This window comes from Xiphophorus maculatus, chromosome 6 (genome assembly GCF_002775205.1).
Source record: "Xiphophorus maculatus strain JP 163 A chromosome 6, X_maculatus-5.0-male, whole genome shotgun sequence".
In the NCBI taxonomy this organism is placed as follows: domain Eukaryota; kingdom Metazoa; phylum Chordata; class Actinopteri; order Cyprinodontiformes; family Poeciliidae; genus Xiphophorus; species Xiphophorus maculatus.
Genome location: NC_036448.1, coordinates 29,765,987 through 29,782,515, shown reverse-complemented (window position 1 = coordinate 29,782,515; position 16,529 = coordinate 29,765,987). Strand labels below are relative to the sequence as shown.

General features: G+C 39.7%; 1 gene segment (V, D, J or C); it reads left to right on the top strand.

Moving 5' to 3' along the window:
• The first annotated feature begins 11,535 nt into the window (after positions 1-11,535).
• LOC111608913 lies at positions 11,536-12,439 on the top strand. The segment is given in 2 exon segments: positions 11,536-11,826; positions 11,954-12,439. Coding segments are annotated over 2 exon segments (390 nt in total).
• Positions 12,440-16,529: the final 4,090 nt, after the last annotated feature.

Genomic DNA, 16,529 nt, shown 5'->3' with positions numbered 1-16,529 from the left:
CCTGGGTGTGAAACCTTTTCTGTCCTCACGCCATGCTGCTGACTCAGCATCTGTACCTGTTCTCTCATGGATTTAATGTAAACTCATAAAACACTTTCAATCATCACAGATTTATGTCTTTATTACCAGGATAAAAAACTCTGACCCCAACAAAAGGTAATCACAGTTTGATGAATCGTGGTTTTACTGTCAGTGTGTCGGTTATCAGCTTCAGGCCTTAAATGATCAATCATTCAGCCAATACTGGAAACAAGGATTGATTTCACCCAATCACAACCCAGATACAGACTGTATTTCATTACTTCCTGTTTCTCTGCTCTGACCGAATGAAAATCAGTTGATTTAGTTGTGAATGTCCACAGAGTAAGACTGGATGGGACATTTGTCCTCTGTCTCCTCTCAGCCTCAATGTTAGTTTCATGACTTCATTTGTTCACTTTTTCAGGACCAGCAGCTGGAGACTCAACTTCTGCTGGACATGAGGTCAGAGGGACAAAACCAGGGCCGGCCCTAGCCTCTATGGGGCCCTAAGGGAAATGTGGTTTTGGGGCCCTCTAGTTCTGCTAACAATGTGGACCGGCTGCAATCAGCAGTCGGATCATTAGGTCATTCACACACCTGCTATAAACTTATTGCATCTCTAGCTGTGCTGTTTACATTATATACATGTTTAATAAGATTCATTTATTGACCAGTTGATTTCTGGGAGCTGATTTAATTAATTTTGGGGGATCGTGATCTGCTGATTCTTACATGTGAAGCCCATCCTAATCCCTGATCTGATCTTCATCAGCAAAGGTTTATAAATCATCTCTGTCCTCTTCTGCTCTGCAGGGAGACGTTTGACTGACCGACCCACCAGGTCTGAACGTTTACAGCTAACAATATTCACCCCACTGTTACCAACTCAGTGACTTTCTTGCTACATTTAGCAACATTTCAGACAAAAAATTAGTTTTATAATCATTTAAACCAAAATCTAAATCAGCAGGTCAGGCTTTTTAAAGATCGGTAACCAGGGATCGGCCAGAAAACTGCAATCGGTGCAGCTCTACACACATTCATGACGTTCTTTGATTAAATTCATTTCTCTTAAGCGTTACTCCAGTAGCTAAAAATGCTATTTACACCAGGTGAGTCTTTCTCCCCTGAGAATGTGGACCGGTACCGGTACCAGACTGATTCTAAGCCTTCAAATGATTTTAACAGAAATTTCTCATAACTTAGAAGTTGATGTAAAAATAATGTTTGTTTTAGGTACATAAATTATCAGCAGCAAACAACAAATCCCAACTACAGCATGGAGCAGCTAATCGATAGCAGCCATGTAGCTTGACGTAAAAACATTTTGCTAGACAAGGTCAAACATTGACAAGTTTGGTGGCCAAGATGGCGGCGTGAGTGGTCGATCTTTGCTAGCTCTCCAGATTGTCTATAGGAGCCGTTATTGCTGCTTTAACGCAGGGAAGCATTTATTCTGAGACCTTCGTTAAATATTGTGCTTAAAGCTGCTTAAAAAGGACGTCTTGAAAATGTCAAAGAATGGCTGCAAGTGGTAAACGCAAATCTGTCAGCACAGAAAATACCAGTGTTGTATAGTAACGAAGTAAAAATACTTCACTACTTTACTTAAGTATATTTTGGAGTACTTCATACTTTCCTGGAGTATGAAAATTTTTGATAACTTTCACTTCTACTTCACTATATTTCCGAACTTAATTGCGTACTTTTACTCCGATACATTTTCAATGTGTGGTTTAGTTACTCGTTACAAAAAAGCGAGAGAGAGAAACGCAAGTGTTTTGACCCCACCTACTGATTGACTGCAACAAAGTCGGTAGCCTACTTGCCTGGGCTTGTTCATCACCACCAATAGGATACACCTGTTTCACTTCTCCCATTAAACACAAAGCAAGTCTCGCAATCAGCAGCAGCCACATGGAGGAGGAGACGGAGACCACAACGACTGCAACTACGTCGGACACGGCTCCAGGGGAACCACCAGCTGGTGATGAGAGCCCATGGCCTTATTTAAACACAATATACTCTTCCGTGGGTGTTAAAGATTCGTCGTACCGCATGCAGTGTATGTTATTCCTGCCCGAAGATGTGGAAATTCTATCTTACAAAAACTCCCCGTCCAACTTGAAGAAACACATCGAGGTAACGTCTTATGAAATGGTTATAATCCTCCTGTTTCAGTAACTATAGCTTGGTCACTAGGCACTACTGTATTGTGAAACGTTGACCATAAATGAACTTTGTTTGGCATTGTTTCAGTTCCATACGTGGTGTATTTAGCTTAGGCCTAATGTTGACTGTAGCAGGCTACCTAGACTCCTCTGTTCAAGGGGGGACAGAAGCCATAGCGATAGCAATTTAGACTAAATTTAACGAATATAGGAAAGGCATGCAAGTTCAAAACCAGGTTTACAGATGCCAATAAGCTGCATTTCCCTCCCAATTCTTTTTTTCTTTTGCATAATGACCAGTTGTGTGCACCACCTACTGACTGTAGCATTGACTGATTCACTGATTTGTGAAGTAGAGTAATCGTAACAGATCTTTTTATTCATGTTGGCCGCATTTTCTGTACTATTTATTTTTCTCATTTTCAGCACTGACCTTACTTGAAGGGAAAACTTAAGGCTTACAAAAACTTTGTATTTTCTGTCCTGGAGGGTTTACTAAGAAGCTGGTTCAGTTGTAAAGCAGGTTAAGTTAACCTTGTGCTATAGGTAAAGCACCTAATGTTCTTAACTAAATGATGCCTGCAGGTATATCTATTAGCAGGTTTAATTTTGCCTGCACTTGGTTGGGTACATTATTTTAAGTGTATTTGACAAGTTTACCAAAATATAAAAAAAGTCATTCAAACTGCATTTGCTTTGTTTTACTTTTTACTTGTACTTTTCATTACATTACTTGAGTACATCAATTTTTACAGTACTTTCCATACTTAAGTACAAGAAGTTTCAGATACTTTAAGACTTTAACTCAAGTAACATTTCAGTCAGTGACTTGGACTTTTACCAAAGTCATATTTTGGAGAGGTACTTGTACTTTTACTTGACTCTGAGATTTCAGTACTTTATACAACACTGGAAAATACACCAACTAAGATGTTGGCTAAAAGTCACAAACCGACGGAAGACCATGACTTCGCTGAAAATATCAGCAACTTTAAACGATACAGGAGAGAGCGGACGGTCTTCAAGCACAAATGATCTCAAAGATTCGGTGGATTATATCCATGCTGAAATGAAAGAAATACAAGAAAAGATGACAGAAACCGTCAGGAGAGTTGAGAAATCAGGAAAAAAGGTGCAAATGGAAAATAAGCTGCTCGAACTTTCACGTTATAAAAGAAGATGGGACTTCCGGCTTTCGGGAATAAATGAAGAAGGAGGAGAAGATGTTCGCAGCCAGGCTGTTACCATTTGCCAGAAGACAGCGCCAGGATGCAAAGAAAAACTACCAGACGTCATCGACAGCGTCCACCGGCTGGGTCGCGTTACAGGCACGGGTCGTCCTGGAGAAGTGATGATCCAGATGATCCAGTTCTCCATGAGACACTACAGGGAAACGGTGTGGAAGGAGGCCAAGCAGTCATCTTTTCTGAAATCAAGCAACCTGCGCTTCAAGGAGGACTTCTGCCCAGAGGACCGTCAGAGAAGAAACTTGCTGTGGCCACTGGTGAAAAAAGCAGGCGAAGAAGGAAACCAGCCTTTAAATCGGTCCCAGAGCCTTTGTTACTGACAGAGGAGGAAGGAGGAAAAACCTGAACCTGCTAATGACTGGCAGACATCTTGAGAACCAGAACTAACAGTTAAGTAATGACATTAAATATTGAAAAAGCTCCGTTTATTATATAATTTCTCTGTTGGGAGAGTTTGTTAGATTTTTCTGTAACTCAATTTTCAGGGTTAGAAGCTACAACTCTTAGTAGCATTTCTTTTTTAAAGTTATTTCACTCAGTGCTCGAGGGTTAAGGAACAACATTAAAAGAAAGGCAACGTTTTTATATCTTAAAAATTTTAAAGCAGATTTCTGTTTAATCCAAGAAACTCATTCAACTGCAAATGATACCAAGTTCTGGAAAAGTCAGTGGGGGGACGAACTATGGCTGGAACATGGCTCCACTCAGTCAGCAGGAGGAAACATTACCAAACAACTTCAGTGGAGATGGATTATGTCCACACATATGGACATTTTGTCTTATTAGTTGTATCAATAAATGAAGAATTTTTTTGTTGGGTTCTATATATGGGTACAATACCAAAGCAGAAAATATGCAACTTTATGATAGATGGAGTAACAGGGTGAATTACTTATGTGGAAAATATCATATGAATATTACTATTGGTAGGGACTCTTAACGAAGCATTAGATAGATTTCCTCCAAAGGCTAATACAAATCCAAACACAGTTCTAGAAAACTTTATGTCAACCTTTGGCCTGATTGATGAATGGAGACAAAAAAATAAGTCCAAAGTTAAATTTATGTGCAAAACTAAACAGGCTCCTTTAAATCAAGAACTGATTTCTGGCTGCTGTCTGATTTAATAACTGATGAAATGAAGTCAGAGATTCTTCCAGCTCCGTTATCAGACCACAAACTTATTTTAACTGGAAAAACTCAATTAAACCAGTATGGAAAAAATACAGTTACAGCTTACTGGAAACTCAACTCTTCACTGTTGGAAAATAAAACAGTGGAAGAAAACATTAAAGAAATAATTATAAAGTTTTGTAATACAGTTTGCAGTCAGAAGGAATTTAGTAAAAATTGGGAACTCCTAAAATATGAACTTCAAAAAATGTTTCTGAAAACTGGAGCTGAGATTCTAAAAGAAAAAGGAAAGTAGAATCAGAAGTAATAAAAGAAATGATCTTATTGAACAATGTTCTGCCAGAAAATGTATCTGAAGAACAAAAGATCAGATTAAACCATTTACAACTGAATCTGGACAATATTTACATTTCCAAAGCTAAAGGAGCGTACATCAGATCGAGGCAGGAATGGTTAGGAGGAAAAAACTCTTCTTATTTTTTAGATTAGAAAAAAACACCAAATATCTAACAGTATTATGAAACTTCAAACCAATAATAATATCTGTGAAGTTCAAATCTCATCTTACTGTGAAACTTTTTTCCAAGAACTTTATCAGTCAAGATGTTCTGATGAAACTGTCTCACAATTTATTAACTCTGAATAAAATGCAACAAATTAGTAAAAATAATAAAAACAATGTGATTCCTTGATTACACTTGAAGACGTCCAAAAGTCCATCAATAAATTAAAACTAAATAAATCACCGGGGACTGATGGCCTCAATGCAGAATTTTATAAAAAGTGTTCAGAACAACTATCACCATTTTTACATCAAGTTTATCTTGAAAGTTTGGATTCTGGGTCAGTTCCTCCAAAAATGACCCAAAGTCTGATTACACTGACCCCTAAACCACAGGCTGAACCCAACCCTGACCCTGACCAATTACATTACTACACAATCACTACAATTATTGCAGGTTGTATTGCTACAAAAATTCAGAATACTCTTGAAGAAGTTATTGATGAAACTCAGTCTGGATTCATACCAGGTAGACATATAACTAATAATATTATCTTGGATCTGCTAGATTACTCAGATTTAATAGAGGGATGATCTCGTTTCTAGAGTTTTGACACAGTTGAACATACATTTTTATTTAAAGCATTAGAAGGTTTGGATACGGACAAATCTTAATTAAAAGTTGTCAAATGTTATATAGGAATTGTAAAATGATCACCTGGCTGCTCTAAAAGATTTGATTTGAAAAGATAAAGGTGTCCAGTTTCCACACATCTATTCATTCTGGCCATGCAAATTCTTTCAGTTAAAATCAAGGAAAAAATCACAGGGATTAATGTTGCAAACAGAAATATTGTAATTTCCCAGTAATTTGCACTTTTTTTAAAGAATAAATGTGAAATAAAAAACTATTGAAATCATCAACACCTTCTCCAAAGCTTCTGGTTTAACTCTAAATCTAAATAAATGTGAATTACTTTCCATTAAATCTCATTTAAAGGCACATTCCTCAACATTCCTATAAAAGACAAAGTTAAATATCTTGGAATCACAATAATTAAAGATCAAAATATAAGATCAATAGAAAATTTTAACCCCATAATTAAAATAGTTGAACAAAGATTTAATCTGTGGCTCCAGTGAGATCTCTCTCGTTTAGGACGTTCATTATTAATCAAAGCTGAAGGTTTATCTAGACTCGTTTATCCAGCCCTTTACATTAATAAAATAAACTTTAACTTTATATGGAAAATCAAATGCCATCTCATCAAGAAAAATATTCTAATGAATAAAGTTGAAAAAGGTGGAATTGAAGCCATTGATTTCACATCTTTAAACAATTCATTGAAAATTAAATATTTAAAAAATCTAAAAAATAAAAACTCTATATTTAATGATATTCCCATTTACAACTTTGACAAAATTGCAGGATTTGACCTTTTCTTCTTAGATGCAATTATAGTTCAAATGATCTACGTTTCATAAACAAATGCTGTAAAGCTGGTCACTTTTCTCCTCATAAATATTATTTCTGGAATAATGAAGACATTAAAAACAAAAATAAGACAATCTTTTGTAGAAAATGGTTTGATAGGGGAATATTACTTGTAAGCCAATTATTAAATCCAAATGGTTATTTATTGTCTTATTCTGACTTTATGACTTTTCTAAAGAAAATGTTTGAAACAATCCCCAGTGGCTCATTAAAGCTTTTATCATCTTCAGATCAAATTCACTCAGTGCCAGATTATGATCCCAACTCCATTTATATTGATTATGATTATGCCTTTAAGTAAGAAAACAACCAACAAAATGTTAAAAAAGATTCTTTTACCAGATCTTGTTTTTTCACCAGCTTGTATATTTTATTGGTCCAACATTTTTGAAAATATTAATTGGAAGTGGACTTGGATACTTCTAAAAATACTTAATAAACAATAAAGTAAGAGAAATTTCTTATAAAATTATTCATAATGTTTATTCTGTTAAAGCATTTTTGATAAAAAGATATAAATGGGTTTTGGACCCTTTGTGTACTTTTTGTAAAAATAATGAGGAAAAGTTTGTTGATGTTTTTTGTGATTGTAATTATAGCAAAATATTCTGGAGAAACATTATATTGAGAAAAAAATCTCAATATTACTTTAACAGATCAGGATGTTTTGTTTGGATGGAGAAATGTGAACTTGTCAAAACAGAATTTTTATATGTTGTCAACTTTTTTATTATTTATGGTAAATATCATATTCACACCTCCAAACATTTACAACAAAACCCTAATTTCCAGATGTTATTATCTTCTATTAATATCTATAGAATCCTTAAAAATCAGCTCCGATGCTAAAGCCATTAAATCCTAACGGCCCTTAAAGACCCGCAGCTCTGGAGACTCAGTTTGATTTTGATATTGTAAAATAATTCTTCCATGTTCTGTAAAGCCCATTTATGTTGTATCTGTTTGTAATTATTAATGTTCTGTGTTGTTCTTATATATTCTTTGTTTGCAATAAAAAAAAACATTGACAAGTTTTAATTATTCTTATCAAACACGGTGTGAAGCCAAAATACCTCAGAAATATCCAGAAAATCAACTCATTTAAAGTTTAAACTCAGTTTCACACAAACAGCATAAATGTTTGGCTGTTGAACTGGACGGTGTTGTAGATTAACTGGTGGCTAAATTAACTGGTTGAAACCTTTGCGCACCGCTGATGTTTCTAAATTGTAGGTGGCTGTGTTGATGCCTGTTGAAAAATACTACTTGTGTGACAAAACGATCTTCAAAACTTTACTATAAATCCCATTTGAAGCAGATATGTTTAATGTTACATGTGAAAATTATGTTTCAAAACAAGTTTGTACAGAGCAGCGTTCAGTTCGCTTCGCACTGGAGCAAAACCAGATCAGTGAGTAACAGGACAATCCCATTCACATTCAGCTTCACCAGAATAAATTCATTTCATCTCATGAAAGTAACATGAACAGCCACAATAAGTGGAAAGTTTCTGCTTTTTGCAACCAGCTCTGATCAGAAAAACATTGGAATTAACTTTCAACTTCCTGTAATGTGATTAATTAACACTTGTAGCCTAGTGAGTGTTTCTGGCTCAGATCCTGCAAAGCAACCTCTCTGTTTCTGAACATTCTTTTTTTTTTTTTTTTAGCGACACTACCGCTAAAGTGTCGCTAAACAATGCGGTTGGTGTCATCATATTTAATAAAATTTAAATCACATACCTGATGGTGTTGCTTGTGGTGTTTAAATGTCCAAATAAAATAATGTTGATACTTTATACTGTAATAAAATCTCATCTAAATGATATAAAGTTAACAGCCAATGTTGTGGTTGGTGGTTATATCCAAATTGACGCACCAAAATTATAATAATAAATGTTCCTACATTATACTGTCAGATACCAACAGATTATGATCCATATCTACAGTATTTATCTGTGTTCTCTACTGGGAACCAGTTTGCAGGCTGGTGACCAGGAGAAATAAACTTAAAAACAAAACGAGCCGCATTAAGACTTAGATTAACTAACGGGGTCCTCAACAAAGATGTTTGTAAAAAATTAGGTGGCCGTGTCGTTTCCTGATCAAAACGCAACAGACGTAAATAAAGAGATTATAAAATGTCTCTTTCTCTATGATCTCTTCAAAACAACAATAATTCTCTGTATGTAAAGGAATATTCAAGAATATATTGAAATATCACTAAAATATACCAGACTTCAGGAGGAGACTGAGCTAAACTTTCTACCATCACCCAGCATTTAGAATAATGATGATTATTTTATATTTTCTCGGTCTTATATTGACTGACTTGTTCTGCAAACATGTCAATAAATGTAAACAGTTCTGATATCATGAAAACGAATTCTTTGCTCATTTAATAGAAGCCACTTTATTTCGTTTGCACCTTAACTGGGCTGCAGACACAAAGCTGTAATTTAGTAATTTCACAAAATCCTTACAGTTAAAAGTTTGCCTGGCAAACCTGTTAAACGATGTTACCTCCAAAACGTTGGCAGCAAGTGAATTTTATTTTATAGACAGTAAAATAAACTGCTCCAAAATGTAAATCAGACTAAATCTCTAACTGAACTGGAACCAGAAAGAAATCTCAATATTACTTTAACAGATCAGGATGTTTTGTTTGGATGGAGAAATGTGAACTTGTCAAAACAGAATTTTTATATGTTGTCAACTTTTTTATTATTTATGGTAAATATCATATTCACACCTCCAAACATTTACAACAAAACCCTAATTTCCAGATGTTATTATCTTCTATTAATATCTATAGAATCCTTAAAAATCAGCTCCGATGCTAAAGCCATTAAATCCTAACGGCCCTTAAAGACCCGCAGCTCTGGAGACTCAGTTTGATTTTGATATTGTAAAATAATATCAAAATCCGTTTTATCCACTAAACTATATCGGCCAACAAAAGTCCAATAATCACCTATTATTGATCCTGATCTATCAGACACTCTGCGCTTTCAGAGGCAAACCTGGATTAACTGGTGACACTTTCAGAATCTCAGTTTGAGTGAAGATTTTAACCGTTTCTGATGTAAAAGTATAAAAGATAATAGTTTTTGTCTCTTATAGTTGAGTTTTACAGTCACTTGATGAAAAGAATAAAGATGTTTAATTAAATTACGAGACAAAATATCAACAATAAACACGAAATGACACTTTCACATAGATCTGCAATGTCTTCTGTAAGTGAACTAGGAACTCAACTCTCAACTCTATAATTATAAATAAACTATGTTACAAAAACAGTGTTTAAAAAGATTTGGCTATAGTTTCTGTGGATATCTAATTGAAATATCTACAATATGAGGGAGATGTGAAAACAAAAGCCAGTCGATCTTTTTAAACATGTTATTTTTAATCCCATGACTCTTCAACACTTATGTGGCTTCAGGGATTAATCTTTGCTCTGATATCTGTTTATGGCATCTTTCCATCTTCCTTTGATGAGTTTCATCCTCTGAAGCAACACAGAAATCAGGACAAGTTCTGCATAATTTACATGTTTTGGTGATTTTGCAGATTAATGTTAAAAAAAACAGGGAGGCAACATACCATGTTAGACCAATAAAAGTCTTTCTAATTAGTTATTCCCGAGATCTTAATGTGTGTCTTACGGATTCGGACAGCATTTTTCAAAAATTTGTAGTTTTTTAAGCTTATCGCATTGTTTACTTCCTGGTTCGGTAAAGGGGTCCTAAAAAGCCACCAGTTAATCTAGAACACCGGTCCAGGTCGCTATCAAGCTAATGTTCTGTTAGCAGCTTTACTAATCTTTACATTACATTAGCAAGGCTCATTAAAACAAACCTTTATCTTGGCTGTTTCTATTCTTCCTTTTCTTTTCTCCCTCCCTGAAGGATCAGTCATTTTCTGAGACATAGTTTTTCTAACTTAACTTCTGACCTTTGGACCTTTAGATGTTCTGAACAGCAGCTCATGGTACCGGGGAAGCGTGCGGTACCTACCGCGGCCACCAGGGGGCCCAAGAGCAATTTATTTTACTTCTTTTTATCAGGAAAATAATAATTTCCACATACATTATCAAATATATATTATTGTAAAAACAAATCATTTCATGGTGAAATTGTGAGTTTTATGTTATTATAATGACATAAAAATTATATATATATATAAATATATTAAAAAAAAAATCAGCTCCACTGATTTTGTGAAGCTGATCTCCGCCAAGGGGAGGAAGGGCCTCTCTCTCCTTGGTGGCCCTGGGGCCCTAAGCGGCTGCTTAGTTTGCTTATGCCTTGGGCCGGCGCTGGACAGAAGGACAACCTGTCTCACTCGGCTGTAACAACGAGACAACATCTGGGTCTCCGGACGTCGTTCTGACCTCCAGGCTCCTGTTTGTCCTCTAGAAACAACTTGGTTCCTGATCCTGGATCAGCAGCATCATCTTCCTCCACTGAGCTGACCATCAATTCTGTTTTTCTGTAAGTTTCTCACCAATAACAGCCTGTAAATATCAATAAGGTTGATTATTAATAATTTGATTTAAGTTGTAACTTGAGTCTCAGAGTTTGGGTTTTTACCCTGATGGAGACAAATCACAGCAGGGGGCATTTACCCAGTGACAATCAGATGCATCTCTTCTCCAGTAAAACTCAGTCTGAAAAACTTCATCAGGTTCCATTCAGCTCTGCAGAGGCTGGGAAACCAATCGTTGATGTGATTCAGGCCCGTTGGAGCCGCGATGCCTCCAGTAGTTACAGGATGCTGGTTCTTTTGGGCGACTCTTCTTCTTCTGCAGCTGAACATTTCAGCAGAAAACTCTGCAGCATCTGATGGTTTGTGGAGGAGAGATGAGTCTCTGATCAGGTTCAGAGAATCGGACTGAGGTACAGAACATCGGCTCAGACTCAACCACTTCAGAGAATATTTCTGCTGTCAACAGTATCCAGTAAAACCAGTAAAACCAGTTCCTCCTGAACATCTGACCCACTGACCAGCTGCTGGAGCCTCGTCTCCTCTCTGGTGAACTCCACCTCTCCTCTCCACCAGGGGGCGCCATGCTCCAGTAGGCGGCGCTCTCCTTGTGCTCTGTGTTCCAGCATTGTGTCAATAAGAAGTGGTGCTGTGAAGAGAACAATAGTCAGACTGAATGTTGAACATCAGCTGCTTCCTCCTGCTGATTTAAACCTTGGTGGACAGATGGAACATTGGCTGTGGATTATTCTGGCTGCTCTTTTCTCTGGTAAGATACAAAGATCAACATGTTTCCTCTACATGGAGTAGAAGTCTTTAAAGCTGCTGATTGTTCTCCTTTAATCAATCATCTTTATTGATCCATCTCTTCCTCTGCATGTTCTGTTCTTCCCCAGAGTGTAAAGGAGACTCAGTGAAGCAGACAGAAGGAGAAGTTGTTGCTGCTGCAGGAGAATCACTGACTCTGAGATGTACCTATGAGACCAGTGACACTTTTCCAAGTTTATTCTGGTACAGGCAAGAAGAAAACAGTTTCCCAAAGTTCATGCTGAAGCAGCGATTATCAGCCAAAGATAAAGCTCCAGAGTTCAACAGCAGCAGATTTGATGCTGACTTCAACAGCACCATAAAATCCTTCAACCTGAAGATCCAGGATCTCCATCTGTCAGACTCTGCTGTGTACTACTGCGCTCTGCAGCCCACAGTGACAGGAAACACCAGAACCCTGTACAAAAACATTTGATTTCTCTGTCAGAGCAGCAGGTGAAACGGATCAGCAGAACACTGAGGACTGATGGCCGACCCGTTTTAAAATGTTCTGTGCCGTTCTTGGATCTGAACCAAGCATCATCTTCCTCTGGGCACAAGATAATCAGTCCAGTTGTCTGCAAGACTTCACCTCTGAGTGAAATAGAATAGAATAGAATAGAATTAAACTTTATTGTCATTGCACTGTCACAAGTACAAGCAACGAGATGTAGTTTGCATCTATCCAGAAGTGCTCTACGAGATATAAATATTTATTTACAGATGTACAAGACTATGTATGTATGGACTATAAGGGGTTATAGCAAGAGATATAGATATTGTGTATAAATATAAATATGGGAGCTATATGCACAGATTATACAGATTATACAGAATATACAGAATACAAGAATGTTAGGGAATGGATTATATATGTATATAATATAATACAGGATAAATAGTGGCAGATAAAATTTACAGGTTGTATGTGTGTGTGAAGAAAACAGTCCGTGATGTGTGTGTGTGTGTGTGTGAGGATAGTCCATGTGTTATTGTTGTATGAGAGGAAAGGGGAGTACAGTCCTTATAGTTTATGTTTTATGTCAGGAGGCGTTCAAAAGCGTGACAGCTGTGGGAAAGAAGCTGTTCCGGTGCCTGGTGGTTCTGGTCCGTAGGCTTCTGTAACGCCTCCCAGAGGGCAGGAGGGAAAAGAGTGTGTGTGCTGGGTGAGTGGAGTCCTTTGTGATTTTCCCGGCCCTTTTCAAACACCGCTTCCTGTAGATGTCCTTGATGGCAGGGAGCGGTGCCCCGGCGATATACTGGGCAGTTTTCACCACCCTCTGCAGCGCCTGCCGGTCGGAGACAGAGCAGTTCCCGTACCAAGCTGTAATACAGTTGGTGAGGATGCTCTCAATGGTGCAGCGGTAGAAGTTCGTGAGGATCTCTGAGGACAGGTGGTTCTTCCTCAGGGTCCTCATGAAGAAGAGGCGCTGATGCGCCTTCTTAATGAGTTTGGAGCAGCTGGTCGTCCAAGTCAGGTCCTCGGAAATGTGGACTCCCAGGAACTTAAAGGTGTCCACACGCTCCACCACTGTCCCCTTAATGTGGATGGGTGGATGTAGGTCAGCGTTCCTCCTGAAGTCCACGATAAGCTCCTTGGTCTTCTCGGTGTTCAGCTGCAGGTTGTTTTTGTCGCACCACTCAGCCAGACGGTCTACCTCCTCCCTGTAAGCGGCCTCGTCATTATCTCTGATGAGGCCGATCACCGTGGTGTCGTCTGCGAACTTGATGATGGGGTTAGAGCCATGGACAGGTCTGCAGTTGTAGGTGAAGAGGGAGTAGAGGAAGGGACTCATCACACAGCCTTGTGGCACTCCGGTGTTTATGATGATGGTGGATGAGAAGTGGTTGTCCAGCCGGACATGTTGAGGTCGACTGGTCAGGAAGTCGAGCAACCAGTTACACATGAGTGGACTGATGCCGAGGTCTGTGAGTTTGGTAATGAGTTGTGATGGGATGACAGTGCTGAATGCTGAACTAAAATCTAAGAACAGCAGTCTGGCGTAAGTGTTCTTACTGTCCAGGTGAGAAAGGACAGAGTGCAGCGCTATAGAGACTGCATCCTCTGTGCTCCTGTTCTGCCTGTATGCAAATTGGTGGGGGTCTAGTGTGGGGGGGAGACAGGATCTGAGGTGTGCTAGGACCAGCCGCTCCAAGCACTTGGTAATGATGGGGGTAAGGTCTACCGGGTGGTAGTCATTGAGTCTGGTTGGGTTGGGATTCTTGGGGATTGGGACGATGGAGGTAGACTTGAAGCAGGTCGGTACCACAGCGCGGGCCAGGGACAGGTTGAAGATGTCCGTCAGCACTGCTGCCAGCTCCCCAGAGCACGTTCTGAGGACACGTCCAGGTATGCCATCAGGACCCGCAGCCTTGTGGGATTTAATCCTGCTCAGAGCTGCTCCTACGTCAGTGGGGAGGAAAGTCAGTGGCTGTTGGCCTGGGGTGGTAGCTGCTTTGGTTGCAGTTGTGGTATTCCCTCTCTCAAAACAAGCATAGAAGTTGTTAAGTTCGTTGAGGAAGGAGACATCAGTAGAAGCGGGGTGGTATTGGGGTTCTTGTAGTCTGTGAGAATCTGAAGGCCTTGCCACATACGTCGGGGGTTGGCGTTAGAAAATGATCCTCCACCTTCCTTCTGTAGTGGTGTTTGGCCTTCTTGATTCCCTTCTTCAGCTCAGCCCTGGCTGCACTGTAAGTCTGTGCATCCCCTGACCTGAAGGCGATGTTGCGGGCCTTCAGCAGGAGACGAACGTCTCGGTTCATCCAGGGTTTCTGGTTGGGGTACATGGTAATGCGTTTGCAGGTGGTGACACGTTCTATGGTGGTGGAAATATGGTTCAGTACAGATGAGGCGTACTGATCCAAGTCTGTATGGTGGAAAATAGTCCAATCTGTATTCCTGAACCGGTCCTGGAGCACAGCGTCTGAGCCCTCTGGCCACACCTTTACTGTCCTCACGGTAGGTTTCACACGTTGGATGAGTTGTAAGTACCGAGGTGTGAGGAACAGGGAGAGATGGTCTGATTGTCTGATGTTGGGGAGGGGTGTCACATTGTAGGCTCCAGCCAGATTGGAGTAGACATGGTCCAGGGTCTTGTCTCCTCTGGTGTGGCAGGAGACATGTTGGTGGAATCTGGGAAGAACTGTCTTCAAGTTGGAGTGATTGAAATCACCCGCAACAATAAAAGGAGCCTCGGGGTATTTGGTTTGGTGTTTGCTAATAGCCGCATAGAGTTCTTTCATGGCTAGCTTGGTATTAGCATCCGGGAGTGGGTGTACACGGCAGTGAGGATGATCCAGGTGAATTCCCTTGGGAGGTAATAAGGTCTGCATTTGACCATTAAAAACTCCACATTCTGTGAGCAGTGACTCTCGGTAGTAGCAGAGTCTGTGCACCACTATGATGACACAGCCATAGTCGGATGTATCAGGGACGACAGAGAAGAGGAGTATTGCTGTCTGGTGAGGGACTTTGCTCTCTGGTGTCACACAAACCACCTGGAACTCAACACCGCTAAGACGAAGGAGCTGGTTATAGACTTTGGGAGGTCCAGACCAAAGCCGAGACCAGTCGCATTAGAGGGAACTGAGGTTGAGGTCGTGGACGCCTACAAATACCTCGGGCTGTGGCTGGACAGTAAACTGGATTGGTCAAAACACACTAGCCACCTGTATGGGAAAGTGCAGAGCAGGATGTACTTCCTGAGGAGACTGCGGTCCTTTAACATCTGCAGCAAACTGCTCTGGATGTTCTACCAGTCTGTGATTGCCAGTGTCCTCTTCTACATCGTGGTGTGCTGGGGAGGCAGCATATCCAAGAAGGACACGTCCAGACTGGACAAACTGACCAGGCGTGCCGGCTCTGTGGTCGGCATGAAGCTGGACTCTCTGGTGACGGTGGCAGAGGCGAGGACACTGAACAAACTGCTGGACATCATGAACGATAGCAGCCACCCTCTACACGCCGTCATCAGCAGCCAGAGGAGCCGGTTCAGTGACAGACTGCTGCTTCCCAAGTGCCGGACCAATAGATTTAAGAACTCTTTTGTCCCCCATGCCTTCAGACTGTACAATTCCTCATTGGGGGGGGGAGGTGACACAGGACAGAGGGTGGAAGGAGTAGTGACCCCTTGTATTTTTCTCCATACTTATCAGGTCAAACCACATAGTGCAATACAAGGTTTTTCTTGCATAATTTAAGGTTTTGGTTACTCACATTTAGTGTGTACCTTAGTATTTAATTTGTATTTTTGTATTCTTTTGTACTTTTGCTTACTGTGTGTTATCTTTGTTTTTTGCCTGGGAGCTGCTGGTAACTTCAATTTCCTGAGGGAGTCTTCCCAAAGGATCAATAAAGTACAAGTCTAAGTCTAAGTCTAAGTTTTGTTAATATAAATGCACAAACCGCCGCCTCTGGTCTTGCTGGAGTCACCTGCTGTCCTGTCGGCTCGGTGTGTGTGGCGTCCACTTAACTGGATAGCATTGTCCGGGCAGCTGTTGTTTAGCCATGTTTCGGTGAAAAACATGACATTTGAGTCCATAATCCGTCTGTCACTCGTGATGGATAGTTGTAACTCATCCATTTTATTAGCCAGAGAACGGACATTGGCGAGGACAATGCTGGGTAAAGGGAGCCGGTGTGGTGTTAGCTTTAGCCTAGCTCAC